This window comes from Phocoena sinus, chromosome 2, assembly GCF_008692025.1.
Source record: "Phocoena sinus isolate mPhoSin1 chromosome 2, mPhoSin1.pri, whole genome shotgun sequence".
Classification (NCBI taxonomy): Eukaryota; Metazoa; Chordata; class Mammalia; order Artiodactyla; family Phocoenidae; genus Phocoena; species Phocoena sinus.
Genome location: NC_045764.1, coordinates 70012882 through 70029879, shown reverse-complemented (window position 1 = coordinate 70029879; position 16998 = coordinate 70012882). Strand labels below are relative to the sequence as shown.

General features: G+C 47.7%; 2 protein-coding genes across 3 annotated transcripts in view; both read right to left on the bottom strand.

The window, feature by feature from the left end:
- Positions 1-11214, bottom strand: part of CILP (cartilage intermediate layer protein) — a 30262-nt gene extending 19048 nt beyond the window's left edge. For both annotated transcript variants that reach the window (XM_032621515.1, XM_032621516.1), the window contains exons 1-2: positions 6138-11214; positions 414-753 (exon numbers count right to left, since the gene is read on the bottom strand). The gene's annotated coding sequence lies outside the window, so the exon portion shown is untranslated. The remainder of the gene's footprint in view (positions 1-413; positions 754-6137) is intronic.
- Positions 11215-13565: 2351 nt separating this feature from the next.
- The window catches only part of PARP16 (poly(ADP-ribose) polymerase family member 16), a 58315-nt gene continuing 54882 nt past the window's right edge, over positions 13566-16998 (bottom strand). Inside the window, exon 7 of the mRNA XM_032621524.1 lies at positions 13566-13618. Coding sequence (XP_032477415.1) covers positions 13601-13618 — 18 coding nt within the window. The 3' untranslated portion in view covers positions 13566-13600. The remainder of the gene's footprint in view (positions 13619-16998) is intronic.

Here is a 16998-nt window from a genome sequence, read left to right as displayed (position 1 = left end):
TATAATAACAACTCCAGCTTGGAAAATGGAAGAAAAACAAAGAAACCTTCAGAACTATGTAAGCCACACGGGTTGCTGCACGCACCGCCACCTGACAGTCAGCACCTGGTCTTGTAAGGGTGTGCTTACCCCGCACAGGTTGTAGGTGGGAGCAGATTCCCTGAGAATGGGCCATGGTCTGGCAGATCCCCCAAGACACGTCAAGTAGAGCCCTCCACCTTGTGTAGTGTGCTCACCGTGGTCATCACAGAATGCTCTTCAAGCTTAAAAAGAAAGGTCACCTCACTGTCCCTGTGGTGACTCACCATGGTCACAGCCTTGAGTTTACATCTTAGTGTCCCCGCGGTGCCCTGCTGTTTCTCAGGGACACCCACGTTCATGATTTTGCACAGGATTACTGGGTGCACACTTACCAGGGAGTCATCGCAAGAGTGTTCACACTCCCCTCCTGGGCTAGTCACACTCAGCGGGATGTGTTTGCCCTGGTGGTTCATCAGGCTTGCCCCGAAGCATCTACCAGACTCTGCTGCTTGCTTCCCATGACCCGAGGCCTCTTTTCATGACTCCCCTGAGAGGCCCCAGGTGGCTCTGGTTGTGGTACGGCTTCAGCTCTGACCATGATGCTGGCAGCCCAGAAGAGCCTGCTGTAGTGATGGGGGTGGCCTCAGTCAGGGGTGAGGTGAGGAGGATGCCAGGTAGTTGTCCTCTCTGGCTGTGCATCCCTGGGACCCGTGGATGTTTAATGGGCTAGAGCTGTGGAAAGTTGAGTGTAAGGATCTCTTTCCAAGCAGGATCTTTCACCCACACAAAGCCTGGGCCATAAAGATTTGGGACTCCAGATGGCCCGGATGAGCAGGCAGGGAAGGGGAAATGGAGGTTAGAAAGGCCTTGGTGAGCAGGCAGGGAAGGGGAAATGGAGGTTAGAAAGGCCTTGGTGAGCAGGCTTAGCCAGACAGGGTGGGACAGAGGAAGAGAAACAGACATGGGCCTGCACAGACCATTCTTAGTGGGTTGGCTTTTTGTTCCCAGAAGCAAAGCAGTGTTCAGGGTGGCTGAATTGGGGCATTTTTCCCCCCAGGAAAACAAGAGCTTTAAGGACAGAATGTTGGCCAGTGACAGGGGAGGCAAAGAAAGGGAAGAAGAAATTTGAATCCCACTTCCCATTTTTAAAAATTGGATCATGACTGTCATTCTGTAGAAGTCACCCTTTTGAGTGGAAAGTTCTATGATTTTTGACAAATGCAAACAATCTTATAACCACCATCACCATCAAGATACAAAATATTTCCATCACCTCAGAAGCTCCCTTTGTAGTCAGCCCTCTCCCCCATCCCTAGCTGCTGACCACCACTGATCTGTTCTCTTTCCCTGTCATTTTGCCTTTTCAAGAATGTCCTGCAAGTGGAACCCTTCGGGATGAGCGTTGGTTTTTTTAAAATATTTATTTATTTGGCTGCGTCAGGTCTTGGTTGTGGCATGCAGGATCTTCATTGCGGTGCACTGGCTTCTCTCTAGTTGTGGTGCCTGGGCTCTGTTGCAGTGCACAGGCTTAGTTGCCCCGCGGCATGTGGGATCTTAGCTCCCTGACCAGGGATCGAACCCGCATCCCCTGCATTGGAAGGCAGATTCTTAACCCTTGGACCACCAGGGAAGTCCCTGATAAGAGCCTTTTAAGTCTGCCTTCTTTCACTTAGTATAATCATCCATGCTGTTGCACGTGTCAATAGTTCATTCCTTTTTACTGCTGAGTAGTATTCTATTGTATGGATGTGCCACAGTTTCTTTTTCTGTTCACCAGTTGAAGGACATTTGGGTTGTCTCCAGTTTTTAGCAACTACCTTTTCACTATGGATATTTATGTACAGGTTTTTGTGTAAACAGGTTTTTCATTTCTTTTGGGTAAATATCTAGGAGTGCGATTGTTGGGTTATATGTGAAGTGTATGTTTAACTTTATAAGAAACTTTCAAACTGTTTCCCAGAGTGACTTTTCCATTTACTTTCCAACCAGCAACATGAGAGTTCCAGCTGCTCAGCATTCTCATTAACACTTGATACTGTTAAAGTTTCATGTTTGACCGTTTTTAAGCCTTTCCCATGGTTGTGTAGTGTCTTGTTTTAATTTGCATTTCCCTGGTAACCAATGATGTTGAGCAGCTTTTCATACATTTTTAAAAAAATAAATTTATTTATTTTATTTTTGGCTGTGTTGGGTCTTCGTTGCTGCGTGTGGGCTTTTCTCTGGTTGCAGTGAGCAGGGGCTACTCTTCATTGTGGTGCATGGCTTCTCATTGTGGTGGGTTCTCTAGAGCCCGGGCTCTAGGTGCACGGGCTTCAGTAGTTGTGGCACGTGGGCTCAGTAGTTGTGGCTCATGGGCTCTAGAGCACAGGCTCAGTAGTTGTCGCACACGGGCTTAGTTGCTCCATGGCATGTGGGATCTTCCCAGACCAAGGCTCAAACCCGTGTCCCCTGCAATGGCAGGAGGATTCTTAACCACTGTGCCACCAGGGAAGCCCCCAGCTTTTCATACTCTTATTTGCCATTTCTATGTCTTCTTTGATGAAGTGCCTGTTCAAATATTTTGCCCATTTGTAATTAGGTTATTTGTCTTCTCATCACTGAAATCTGAGTGTACTTTATATATTCTAGATACAAGTCCTTTATCAGATATGGGGTTTTTTTGTTTTTTACTTTTTGGCCACAAGGCATGTAGAATCTTAGTTCCCCAACCAGGGATCAAACCTAGGCCCCGTGCAGTGGAAGCACAGAATCTTAACCACTGGGGGCTTCCCTGGTGGCGCAGTGGTTGAGAGTCTGCCTGCCGATGCAGGGGACGCGGGTTCGTGCCCCGGTCCGGGAGGATCCCGCGTGCCACGGAGCGGCTGGGCCCATGAGCCATGGCCACTGGGCCTGCGCGTCCGGAGCCTGTGCTCTGCAACGGGAGAGGCCACGGCAGTGAGAGGCCCGCATACCGCAAAAAAAATAAATAAATAAATAAATAAAAAGAATCTTAACCACTGGACCACCAGGGAAGTCCCTATCAGATATGTTTTGAAAATACTTTTTCCCAGTCTGTAGCTTGTCTTTCCATTTTCTTTTTTTTTTTTTTTTTTCCGGTACGCAGGCCTCTCACTGTTGTGGCCTCTCCCGTTGCGGAGCACAGGCTCTGGATGCGCAGGCTCAGCGGCCGTGGCCCACGGGCCCAGCCGTTCCGCGGCACGTGGGATCCTCCCGGACCGGGGCACGAACCCGTGTCCCCTGCATCGGCAGGCGGACTCCCAACCACTGTGCCACCAGGGAAGCCCCTTTCCATTTTCTTAACAGTGTCTTTTGAAGAGCAGAAGCTCTTAATTTTGATGAAATCCAATCTATCAATTTTTTATTTTATAAATTTGTGCTTTTGGTGTTGGCTGTAAGAAATTTTTACCTAACCCACAGTCACAAAGGTTTTCTCTAGGAGTTTTAGGTTTTACCTTTAGGTCTATGATTCATTTTTAACTAGTTTTTGCACATGGTGTAAAGTCTGTGAATCAAGGTTCCTTTTTTGCATGTGGATGTCCAACTGTTTCTGCACTATTTGTTGAAAGGAACGTTTCTCCACTGACCACCCCCCCCTTTTTTTTTTAACACTGTGGCTCTTCAAAGCATTGATGCCAGCACCCTACAGCCTTCTCCATGCACAAAAGTCAGTAGCACAGCAGGAACAAATGCCTCTCTTGCCTGATCCCAAAACAGGACTTCTTATGCCCAAATAAGACACAGACTTTTCAGTGGAACAGCTCTTTTAGCTTTTACTTACAGTCTTCTGCTCTCCCTAGGACTCAGACACAGGTCTACTAAGAACTGCCCCAGGAAACTGCTAAGACTGTCAAGCACATTGCTGGATCCAGAACTGCCCCTCCTCTCCGATGACTCTCAGATCTCCCTAGAGGCCCCTTGAACAGAGAGGTTCTGAATCCTCTACACCCAACTAATCAGCTCCCATCAAACAGCGGGAGAATGCCCTGAATAGGCAGCAGCTACCTTTACCTTTCTGGCTGCTTTTATCTGTCATTTTCATTTAAGCCTGATCATAACCAGTGAAGGAGAAAGCACACTGTGCAAGGTGTACCAGACTTCTGCCAAGGCCTGGCTCTTGGGGACGCTTAGGAACTTGAGTCAGGCTTGAACCCAGGCCAGGCCTCCTAATTTCCTGCCCTCTGATCTTTCCATTTCCTCACAGTGGCCTCATACAGGATGGAGGAGAGAGTTGGCTGCTCTCTGGCACGCCAGGGAGATGAGGGGCCTCCATAGCTGGTTATGCACTTTAGGGAACAAGAATGGTGACTCACTCAGGCCATTCTGAAAAAAAATGGAGGCTTGTTGTAAAGACAGCTGAAGTCAAGAGCTGGGCTGAGGCAGGCCCCTCTCTCAGCCCCTCAGGCTGCCTGGTGTTTCTCCTGTGGGGTATGTGCTTCTCTCTATATGGTAGCTCTGCCTGCCTCTTGCTCCTCATGGGTCCACCTCCTGCACTTTCTTAGTTCAGATTCCACCAGGAGCCATTCTGATTGGCTCAGCTAGTTGCCATCTCCATCCCTATTGGGTGGAACGATTCCCAAGAAGCCCACTTCACCAGTCACCTGCCAGTGGGTGGATGGTCTGGGTTTAGGTCAGATGCTCAGCCTAAGCCAATCAGTGGCCCCTGTCAGCCAAACACCAGAGTAACAGTGCTTCCCTAAGTAGGGAGCAGTGGGTCTGCAGTTACAGCTAGATGGGGATCTGGGGTGTGGTGGCAGCATTAGGGTTACATGCACAATATGGGAGTTTATCCTCCTACCCAAAACAAGCAGACACATGCCCTGAGCCCTATAGCCCACACCACTCCCCGCCACCTCTGAGCTGCCCCAGCCCCATCATTTCCCACTTAGCCCCACCCTGAGTTGAAGAGCTCTTTGCTTCACCTGGAAATGCTGTCTTCTTGCAATTGACTGTGAGCTCCTGAAGGGCAAGGCCCATGCCTTATCTCTGTGTCCCCAGCACCTGGCTCAATGTCATAAATTCATAGATCCCGAGAGGGTAAGGGACTTACCCAAGGCCATTCATGTTGGGAGGGGCAGAGCCACGGTGGAGCAGGTCTGCTGCTCCATATCTGGGCCTCCGGTAGGCTCCCCGGCATCTCACTGAGATGTGAAGCTAGGGGACTACAGTCCGAGTTCTGGGTCTGGTGAGGCTTCTGGCTCTGTCCTGAGACATCCTCCCTTGAGGATGCAGGCCCAGCCATGACTCCTGACACCTGGGCAGCTCTGAGTCAGTTCTAGGGGTGAACGGCCTGCCCTGCTTGAGGGAGCCTCCAGGGGATGCTCAGAGCAGACCCACAGGCAGCCTGACCCCAGGTTCCCGAATGTTCCACTTCCCCCTACGGGCCTCATGATCCTCAAGGCCTGGAGTGGGAGAGGGACGCGGACAGGCAGGCTGACACAGCTGCTCCAGCTTTATGAGGGATCTGAGCAGCTTCAGCTTTCCGCTTGGGGTCACCACCCTGGGACCTTCCTGTGGTCCAGGCAAGGCTCCCGCTCACCCTGAAGACGGAGGCAGCCTGGGATCCAGGGTGTGGGTGGTCGAGCTGATCCTGCCCCACCCCGTGGCCTCCACTGCAGGGAGCCTGCCTCCTTTTTTCTGAACTTTCTGGCCCTGGTGCGAACCTTGCTGGCACCCGTGGGCTTTTAATATTTTCCGTTCCTGGCTGTTATACAATATTTCACCTCAAAAATGCATCCTCCCCGTCACCAAAGGGCATGCTGTTCCAGTGAGAGGACCCGGCTGGGTGAGTGGAAGTGACCCACCGCATTCTGGGGCTTGGAGGAGGCCCAGCCCAGCGCTTTGGAGAAGGAGGTGGCAGAAATGTCTCCGCATTTGTGGGGAGACAGGGCCAGCTCTTGAGTCCGCCCGAGGCCCAGGCTCCTGGGCCAGCCTGAGACCTTGTGGTCCCACTCAAAGCCCCCCTGGAAGCCCAGATGCACAGTCAGCAGGGGGGCCACCCGCCCCTCCCGTTTGGGACTCCAGTCCCATCCCTCCCACTTGCCCTCTGACCCCGGTCAAGTGGCTTCACTTCTCGGAGCCCAGTGTCCCTGCCTGTACGGTGGGGATGACGACAGTACCTGTCTTTCAGTGTCCTTGTGAGGCTCAAATGCCGCCCGTTTGGACCATCCGGGAGCTTTAAGGCCCACCCTGAGGCGCCCCTCCTCGGCGGTGCTGATTCAACCGGTGTGGGTGCGGCCGGGACATCGGTGGCTTTTAAAAGCGCTCAGGTGGGCTTCCCTCGTGGCGCAGTGGTTGAGAGTCTGCCTGCCGATGCAGGGGACACGGGTTCGTGCCCCGGTCCGGGAGGATCCCACATGCCGCGGAGCGGCTGGGCCCGTGAGCCATGGCCGCTGAGCCTGCGCGTCCGGAGCCTGTGCCCCGCAACGGGAGAGGCCACAGCAGTGAGAGGCCCGTGTACCGCGGAAAAAAAAAAAAAAAGCTTTCAGGTGATTCTCACTCGCAGCTGAGAACCGCTGCTCTGAGGGGAAAGCTCCTCCCAAGGGGACTCTTGCCAGGCGCCGGCCAATGCTTTGATGAGCGAGGGCGCCACACGCCCATTTTCCTGAAAATATGACCCGAGGGACGCCTGAGAGCCACTGTCGGGGTGGAGGGAGAGCACTCTGAAAAGACAGGTGAGGGGTCCTGCAGGTGCGCCGTGACTTTCCGAGCCGGCCCTGCCCACAGACAGACGCCTCTGAGCCACCGGCCCGTCCCGGCAAACCTGCCCCGGTGTCCCCGCTGCTGGGCGGCCAGGTCCTCCCCAGGGGGACCCAGCCTCCCCTCCCCAGACACAGGCCCCGAGCCCGGAGAGTGAGGCTAGGGGTGGAGGGCACCCTGCTCCCGTCACCTGTCACTGTGGAGAAGGGCCGCGGCCACGGGAGAATGAAGCGAGCAGAGAGCCAGGTGCCTGCTGGGAGAGGCGGGAGGACCCTTGGGGGCCTTGGCGGGGAGAGCCATCTGCTTTCCTCATCCTGAGGAGAGGAGATCTGCAGAAGGTCCCACAGCCCAGAGGAGGAAAACAGCTGGAGAGCCGGGCACCTGGGGAGGGGGTGGCGGAGTGGAGAACAGCTCGCTGCTCCCGGGGACGCCTTCACCCCCAGAGCCGGCCTTGGACACAGGCAGGAGGATAGCTTCTCTCCGGTGCAGCGCAGCCCCTGCCTGGGGTCTTCAGCCAGAGTCCAGTTTCCCCAGCGGAGACCGGAGCCCTCGGCCTCCCCGGACCCCAGGTTCTCAAAGGGGCAGCGACCAGGCGGGGGGTTAGAGAGCTAGAGCCCCCGTGGGCGACTTCGGCCATGGGAAGAAGAGGCTGGACACCCTGTTCTGGGGTTGACTCACAGCCGGGGTCCCAGGCTCCTGGCCAGAGGGAGGGAAGGAGAAGGAGGGAGGTACAGGTGTGAGGGCCCAGCACAAAAGTCAGGAAGGAGGAGGGGACAGCTTAGTTACCAGACTGGGGCCACCAGAGGGGCCTCAGGGAGTGCTCTCCTGCCCAGGTTTGTTTTCCAGCTGAAGGCACATTAAGTCTGGGCACAGGGAGGCTCTAGGATGCTTGGGCTGGGCTGTGGCCTCTAGAGAAGCACCAACAGCCTCAGCAAGGCCATAGGGAACAGGGGACTACCGAGCTGGAAAAAACTTTAATCCCAGACAAGCCTGCCCCCAGCCCCTGGTATCTAAGGTGGAAAATGCAGAGGCTTCGAAGCCAGAAAAACTGGTTTAAGCCCTGTCTCCACCACAAATTACCGGTATTCATTCATTCATCCTACAAATATTTTTAGTTTCTACTGTGTACCAGGCCCTGAAATAGGTGCTGGGGGTACAGAAAAGAATGAAGCACAGTCCTTAACTTTGAGGAACTCACCCCATAGATAGGGAGATGAACCCATAAACATATCCCCATAAAACCAGATCACTGCATGGGTAGTGTGGACCACCTGTCTTGGGATCCCTCTGGGGCATCCTCCCAAGAGTGACTCTCGGGGAAGTCTTCCTGGAGGAGGTGGTGTCAGAGCTGAGTATAAAAATGAATGGCCATTGGACAAAAAGGAAGAGGAAGGGCACTCTGGGCAGAGAAGATAGCATTAGTAAAACCCGTATGGCGTTCTGGGGACAATGAAGAGTCAGGAGGTGCTGGAAGATGCAGCATGCGGCAGTGTCTCTATAAAGGTTCTTAGCTGAGGGAATTCCCCTGGCGCTCCAGTGGTTAGGACTCCGCACTGCCACTACCAAGGGCCCAGGTTCAATCCCTGGTCGGGGAACTAAAAATCCCGCAAGCTGTGTGGTCTGGAAAAAAAAAATTTTTTTTTAGTTGAGAGCAACAGAAACTCTCAACTAAGAATCTGACAGAAAAGAAATCCACTAAAGGGATGTTGGATCCCACACTCCTGAAAGCCTCAATTCAGAAACTCTCACCTAAGAATCTGACAGAGAAGAAATCCACTAAAGGGATGTTGGATCCCACACTCCTGAAAGCCTCAATTCAGAAACTCAAAGCTAAGCTCCTCAAACCCACCCAGAGACACAGCAAAGTTAGCTATGGAGGGGCCTCAAAGATCATTTTATCCAGAGTTCTTAATCTTGGGTCCATGGATGACTTTGGGGGAGCAAAAAGGCATAACATTTTGAATGTGTGTATGTGTACTTTTCTGGGGACAAGGTCCATAACTTTCATCAGATTCTTAAAGTAATCCATGCTATAGGTCAGGTTCTCCCAGAAGCAAATTCTGAGATGAAGATTCAGTAAAGATGATTTAGTAAAGAAATGTTCCCAGGAGAAACCAGTTAGGGAGAAGGGGAAGCACAGGATAATAGGGGAAGAAAAAGAAGCCAGGAAAGAGTGCAATTTTGTGTGAAAACCCATCCTGGCTGGCAATGAAGTAAGGAATACTCAGGCCAGAAAGAAACAAAAGCTAGAATTGAGAGGGCAGTGGATTCTAAGCAATGAAATCAGCTTTTACCCTGAAGACACTGTTTGAACTTAGTGACCCTGAGCCTCAGTTTTTCAGCCTCATGGAAATGGGACATTTAGAAGAAGTCCATGCTTAAAACAATCACTAGCTGGGGGGCCTGAGACTACTTTGATGACAAGAGACTAATGGTGACTCTCCCCTTGGGGCTAGGCCTGGGACTGCTTTCCCTAAAGTAGGTACCTGAATACGGTCAGGGGCTGTTAGGCAAAAGGAAGGGGTAATAGCCATTGAGTAGCCAAGCAGCAGGGCCTGCTTTACTGGGAAGAACTCAAGTGTATGAACTTGACCCAGAGGAAACACCTTAGTGCTTAGGGCAAGCAGAGCGAGTGGGAGGATGAAGAATTTGAACTCACTTCTGAGTCTGCATTCAGATTCAACACCTAATTTGGCCCACTGGACTCGTCTGAGTCCTACCAAGGGAAATAGTGTAAAGAAAAAAATGTAGGATTTCAAGGAGCAAACAAATCTGCTTTGGGAACTCATAAAGCAAAGAGAAGCATTTCCCCCTCCACAGGGCTCTTTGCCTCAACCAAAGCAGGAAAAGGTAGGGCCACGGACATGCCCTACTGAATCAGGCTATTTGTGAGTCAATAGGAGCAATGGCCTGTGGACTCTCAGAAATACGTGGGTGGACCAGACGGTCTCCTCACCTACCTCAGCAGGTAGATGCAAAGAATGGGTGAAATTTGGTGCTCACTGTTTCATTTTTAGTCATGTAGGTCCATTTGTATCCTCAGGCTATTGAGGCCTGGGGAGCCCAGGTTCTACCAAGAATGAAAAATATCTCTTGGACTTGGTAATTAGTAGATTCTTGGTAGTTTTAGAAAGAGAAGTTTCAGTGGGGTGATGGGGGATGAAGCCAGCTTACAAAGAATGAGGAGGTGGACACACAGTTAATTACTCTTTGGAGAAACTTGGATGTGGAGAGGAGCAAAGTGGTTACATGGTAGCCGGAAAGGGGAGGAGAGGATCCTTTTTAGAATGGAAGAGACTTGAGCAAGTTGTTAGGCTAAGGAGAAAGAGCGAAGAAGAGAATGAGGTCTTATAGATATGGGGGCAAGTAAAGCTGATGGAGCAAGATCCCAGAATTAGTGGGGAGACTGGGATCCAGGAACTGGGAGAATTCGTAGAGATGGGCATCTTTCTCCAGCAGGGCTCAGCAAGCTAGCCAGTCTCAGGAGCACAGAAGGTAGGCTCCAGGCATGATACAAGGATGGGCTGAGCCCAAAAGGATAGGGATGCAAGGGAATCAGGGATACTGAGGAGGGAGGGATTCAAATGACCCTCCAGAGGTTCAGGCTGGGAAAGAAAGAAGAGTGATGAGAGGGGCTAAAAAGACTGGACCAGAGGTCTCCAGGAAGTTAAAGTCCAGAAGATATAAGGGGATTAAGGTTGTCCACAAGTAGGAAGGTCAAAGGCTGTGTAAGGCAGTAGGATTTAACATTTAAGATTTCTGAGGAAGAGCATCTTACCCAAGTTATTTAACTTCTCCATGTCTCTCAGCCTCCCAATTTATAAAATGGGACTAAAATTCTCACTCATAAAAGTACTAAAAGCATTTTATCTTTCTGGCAAAGCATATAATTGTGGTATCTGGGACATCCAGGCACTCAGTGTTTGTGCAAAGGTGAAGGAACATGTCACTTCCCCTCTATGGACCCCACTTTCCTAATTCTTATTGATTGTTTGCTTGATCTATCAGTTACTGAGAGAGGTGTGTTAACATCTCCCACTGCATTGTGAATTTGTTTTTATTTTGCTTTCCTTGATTTTTCTTTTTGCTTTATTTTGAAGTTATGTTATTAAGTGCATATAAATGTAAGATTATTCCATCTTACTGATGAATTGGACTTTTTAATCATTATGAAGTGACCCTTTTGTCTCTCATAATGCTTTTTTTGTCAAAGTCTATTTTGACTAAAATTAATATAGATATATCAGTCTTCCTTTGCTTAGTATTTGGCAGATTTTTTTCATCCTTTTTACTTTCAATCTTTCTGTATTATGTTTTAGATACGCCTCTATGAACAGCTGATAGGTGGATTCATTTGCTTTGTCTAGTTTGGCAATCTTTTTCTAACTGAAGCATTTAGTCCATGTACATTTATTGAAATACTGATACACACACACACATACATTTATATATATGTTTATGTGTGTACGTATATGTACTTTACCTTATTAATTTGTATTTTTCCTGCCTTTTCTCAATTTCTTTTCCTATTCTTTCTTGTTTTCTTGATTAGTTTTTCTTATTCCATTTTTCTCCTTTACTAGTTTGCAAATTATACCTTTTTTTTTTTTCCGCTACTCTTAGGGGTTATACTGGAAACTTTAATATGCTTATTTTGCCTGTCTGAAGTTAACCAGTATTTTCTATTTTTTCTTAAATAAAGCAAGGACGTTAGAACTAATTCTAATCACCCCTCTTTTAGCTTATATATTACTTTCATGTATTTGAATTTTATCTTTTTTTAAGCTTACAAGACATTGTTAGTATTGTTTATACAATATTTGTTTTTACTCATATAGATACCACTTTCTTTGCTCTGCAATCCTTCTTGTCTTTAATTCCTTCCATTTGGAATCACTTTCTTTCTGCCTGCTGGTGGCAAATATGTTCTGGTTCATCTCATCGTGTCATTATTTTTTCTTATTCTTAAAATATCTTTTCACTAGTTTTAGAATTCTTGCTTGACAGTCATTTTTTCTCAGCACATTGAAAATATAATTCTACTATCTTCCAGCTATTAAGAAATCAGCTGTTTTAGTCTAATTGTCACTACTTTGAAAATAATCTGACCTTAAGACTTTCTCTGTCTTTGGTAATCTGCTTCACTATGAAATGACTACTTGTGGATTTCTTTTTATTCATTCTTTTGAGGATTTCAAGATTCTTGATTGCATGAATTGATGGATTTCTGGATGAGTCTCAGCCACTAACTATTCAACAATTACTTCTGTCCCATAATCTCTCTCCTCTCCTTCTGAAACCTCTGATTATATGTATTTTGGACCATCTCACTCTATCCTCCATGTCTTTTAACTATTCTTGCATATATTCCATCTTTTTATTTTTCTACGCTGCCTTTTTGAGAATTTCTTCAGGTCTATCTTCCACTTATAATTTTATTGTGTCTGATATATTCAATTGTATCTAATCTTCTATTAAACACAACCATTGAATTTGTAGATTTAGTTACAATATCTTAAATTTCTAGAGGGACATTCTATTTCTTGTTCAAATATACTTGGTCCTTCTTCAGAGTATCTTGTTCCCTGTTCAAATTTTTAAGCTTCTCTTCTACTCTTTCAGCATTTTAAACATAGTTATTTTATACTATTTGATAATTCCAATATCTTAAGTCAGCATAGACTTGTTTCCACCATCTGTTGTTCCCGTGTGTGTTTTGTGATCTTCAACTAGGAGCTACTATTTCTTTGGAGCTTTGTGGGAATTCTTTTTTTTTTTTTTTTTTTAAACATCTTTATTGGGGTATAATTGCTTTACAATGGTGTGTTAGTTTCTGCTTTATAACAAAGTGAATCAGCTATACATATTGTGGGAATTCTTGAGGCCTGGGGTGAAGGTGGGTTTTTCCAAGAGGGTTTGTGTTTGATTTGCTAGATGCTTATGGTGTTAACCAGACTGGGCCCAATTTAAGTTAAATGCTGGACTGAAATTTTTCAGACCACCTAAGTAGTGTGAATTTGGGCTTCAAATGACGTAGGTATGGCTTATATTGTGAACTCGCAGGGGCTATTTTATTTTCTCCTGAGAAAAGGGAAATTAAGATGGGCATATTTCTTTTCAGTCTGTTGGGATGTGGTGGTGCTTCCATCTGGTTCATTCATTCACTGAAGACCCAATCTTATGTGAGGAAGGTCTTTATCAGACTTCCAACCTTAGAGGAGGCTTGAGTTTCTTGCAGTAGTGTGCTGGAACTGGCTCCTACCAGCTCAGAAGAACCAATATTTAGGAATTTCGCAGTTCCTGGTACCATTGAGAGCTTGAAATGGGCTATGGTGAGAGTATTTACACTGTGGAAATCAGCAAACACTAAAAACAGGGTACTTTGTTTTGTTGGAGAGCCAGTTACTAATGTAACACTGGTTTCTCTCATATCACCCCGGCCCATATGACCAAGTTCAAGTTTACTGAGTTAAAAAATAAAAACGATAAAGTTTCAGTTGTGCAAGATGAAAAAGTTCTAGGAATCTGCTGTACAACATTGTGCTTGTAGTTAACAATACTGTACTGTACAGTTAAAAATTTGTTAAGAGGGTAGATCTCACTATATATATATATATATATATATATATATATATATATATATATATACAGAGAGAGAGAGAGAGAGAGAGAGAGAGAGAAAGGGTGGGTGGGGGAGGGAGGGAGGGAGGGAGAGAGAGATCACCACAATATAAACAAACAAATAAAATAGCTCAACTTACCTCTTTGGATTCTTGAGTTTTTTGGCCTGAGTATTCCTCACTTTCTTGCCAGCTCATCAGTGCATTAAAAAAAGTTGGGTTTTTTTTCTTTTATCCAGAATTGTTTGCAGAAGGAAGCTTATTTACGGTACCTCGTCCACCTTTTTATGAGATAATGAAGCGTTCTCAGTTTCTTAACCAGAAATTGAGATCGTTGTGCTAAATCAGTAGTTCTTAACACCTTGGAGACACAGGCTTTTAAAAATTTTGATAAAAATTAGAGCCTAGAGACCCTTTCCCCAGGAAAATACACACACAGAGGAAATGTGTTTTTGCTCCCCTGAAACCATGCATGGACCCAAGATTAAGAATGCCCAATGACATGAATGCTCTCTGAGGTTCTTGCCAGAGCTAACTTTTGATGGCCCCGCCATGTTCTCTGCCTTGAGCAGAGTTTCTGCGAGTCTCCTCTTGGATAAGTACAGGGAGTACAGACTTCTGGACTGGGGCTTCCAGGATCTCCAGGGCCTCTTGGGGAAGGAAAAACTGAGAGCTGTCGACCAAAACTTACACCGAGCTAAAGCACAGGCAATATTCCTTCAACCACACCTCTCCACATTTACTCATTCAATGAAGACTTATTGGACCCTGTTCTAATCTACTGCTATGTAGCAAATCATCCCCAAACTTAGTGACATAATAATAACAACAATCATTTACTTTTTCATCTCTCACCGTTCTAGGAGTAACTGGGCTCAGCTAGGGTTGCAGGGTCTCTCATGTGGTTGCAGTCAGATGGCAGCTGAGGCTGGAATCATCTCAAAGCCTCCCTCAGCACATGTCTGCCAGTTGATACTGGCTGTTGGCTAAGTTCTCAGTGGGGCTTTTAACTGAAACACCTACATGTGCCCTCTCTATATGGCCTAGGCATACTCACAGCATGGCAGCTTGTTCTGAAACGGAGCACTCAAAAAGAAATCAGGCCAGGAGGAAACGATATTACCTTTTATAGCCTAGACTTAGATGTCATACTGCATTGCTTCTACTAACTAGATGCAAGTCATTAGACCAGCCCATATTTAAAGGGAGGTCAATTAGACTCTATCCCTTGCTGGGAAGGGTGTCAAAAAATTTGCAGACATGTTTTAAAACCACCACACACTCCTTCTGTGTGCCAAGCAGTGGACAAGGCACTTGTGATAGAGTGGTGAGTTATACAAACCCTCCCTTATGATCTAAACACTAATAAAATAATATTACAAATATGTACATAACTGTAAACTTTGACAGTGCTATGGAAGATGAGTACAAGGAGCCATGAGAAATTGTATTACACATTAGTAAGACCTGGACCAGGGACCCAAGGATGAATTCCCTGAAGAAGAGACATCTGGGTTGAGATCTGAAGCATTAGTGGATGCGAACTTCATGAAGTGATTTGGAGAAGAGCCTTCCAGGCAGAGGAAACCATAGGCCATGGCCCTACAACAGGAGGCAAGGTGACCGAGAGGCAGCCAGCGTGTCTGGAGGCAGATAGCAGGGGAGGAAGGTGTGAGACAAGGCTGCAGAGGTGGGCTGGGGCCAGACCCCTGGACTTTGTAGGCAGGTAAGAATATTTGTCTTTGGCCTAAAGCTGCAGGAAACTGTTGAAGGGTCACTCACTGGAGCGTGATATGAACAGATTTGTAATCTAACGGTCACGTTGGCTCCCGCGTGGATGGCCCCTGCCAGATGCTGAGTCAGGTCTGGAAGGGTTGGGAAATTCTTTTTTTTTTTTTAATTAATTTATTCATTTTAATTTTTTTTTTTGGCTGTGTTGGGTCTTTGTTGCTGCGCATGGGCTTTTCTCTAGTTGCAGCGAGCAGGGGCTACTCTTCATTGCAGTGCGTGGGCTTCTCATTGGGTGGCTTCTCTTGTTGTGGAGCATGGGCTCTAGGCATGCAGGCTTCCGTAGTTGTGGCACTCAGGCTCAGTAGTTGTGGCTCGCAGTCTCTAGAGCACAGGCTCAGTAGTTGTGGTGCACGGGCTTAGTTGCTCCACAGCATGTGGGATCTTTACAGGCCAGGGCTCAAACCCATGTCCCCTCCATTGGCAGGCGGATTCATAACCACTGTGCCACCAGGGAAGCCCGGGTTGGGAAATTCTTGTGTGCAGTACTTCCCCTCTCCATGACACACTCCCACACACATGATCAAGCTAACAGCAGCCTCAGTCCTAAATCTCTAGCTTAGGCTTCTGCGCCCTATACTTGACTTCCTTGGTCCCTCTTCCAGGCACAGGAAGTTCTGCCATCTTGCATTACTCAATTAGTCACTCCTTCAGTCTGTCAGCCTGTTGGTACAGTGGGTTGAATAATGGCTCCCAAAAGATATGTCCACCTGCTAATCCCCAGAACCTAAGAATGTCACTTATTTGGGGGGAAAAAAAAAGATCCTTATGAATAAAATTAAGTTAAAGATCTCAAGATGAGGAGATCTTGTTTTTTCAATTTGTGGTTGTGCTGGGTCTTAGTTGCGGCAGGCAGGCTCCTTAGTTGCGGCATACATGTGGGATCTAGTTCCCTGACCAGGGATCGAACCCGGGTCCCCTGCAATGGGAGCACGGAGTCTTAACCACTGTGCCACAAGGGAAGTCCCCTGGGGAGATCATCCTTGATTTTCTGGGTGGATGCTAAATCCTATGACAAACGTCCTTAGAAGAGTGAGGCAGAGGGAGATCTGAAGTGGACAAGAGAGGAGAAAGTAAGTGACCACAGAGACAGAGATTGGAGTGCTGAGGCCTCAGGTCAGGGAATGCCAACAGCTGCCAGAAGCCGAAAGAGTCACAAAATGCATCGTCCCCTGGAGCCTCCAGAAGGAGTACGGCCCTGCCGATGCCTTGAGTTCAGCCCAGTGATCTGATTTTGAACTTCTGGCCTCCAGAACTGAGATAACAATCTTCTGGTTGTTTTAAGCCACCGGTTTGTGGTAATTTGTCACAGCAGCGATAGGAAATTAATATGGTTGGGTCCTGCTGTAGTTGTTCCTTCCTGATGAGCTTTACTGGCTCCTTCAGGGAATCTCCAAGTGTTGGAACGCCCAAAGTCTCAGTTTTCAGCCTTCTTCTTTGTCTATTCTCTCTTCCTATGTGATCTCATCCATTCACATGGCTTTAAAAGACCATTTATTGGACTTGCCTGGCGGTCCAGCGGGTAAGACTTCCAATGCAGGGGGTGTGGGTTCGATCCCTGGTCGGGGAGCTAAGATCCCACATGCCTCATGGCCAAAAAACCAAAACATAGGGCTTCCCTGGTGGCGCAGTGGTTGAGAGTCCGCCTGCCAATGCAGGGGACACGGGTTCGTGCCCCGGTCCAGGAAGATCCCACGTGCCGCAGAGCGGCTGGGCCCGTGAGCCATGGCCGCTGAGCCTGCGCGTCCGGAACCTGTGCTCCGCAATGGAAGAGGTCACAACAGTGAGAGGCCACGTACCACAAAAAAAAAACAAAAACTATTTATTTGCTAATACCCTCCAAATTTTATCTCCACCCAGACCCTTTTCATGA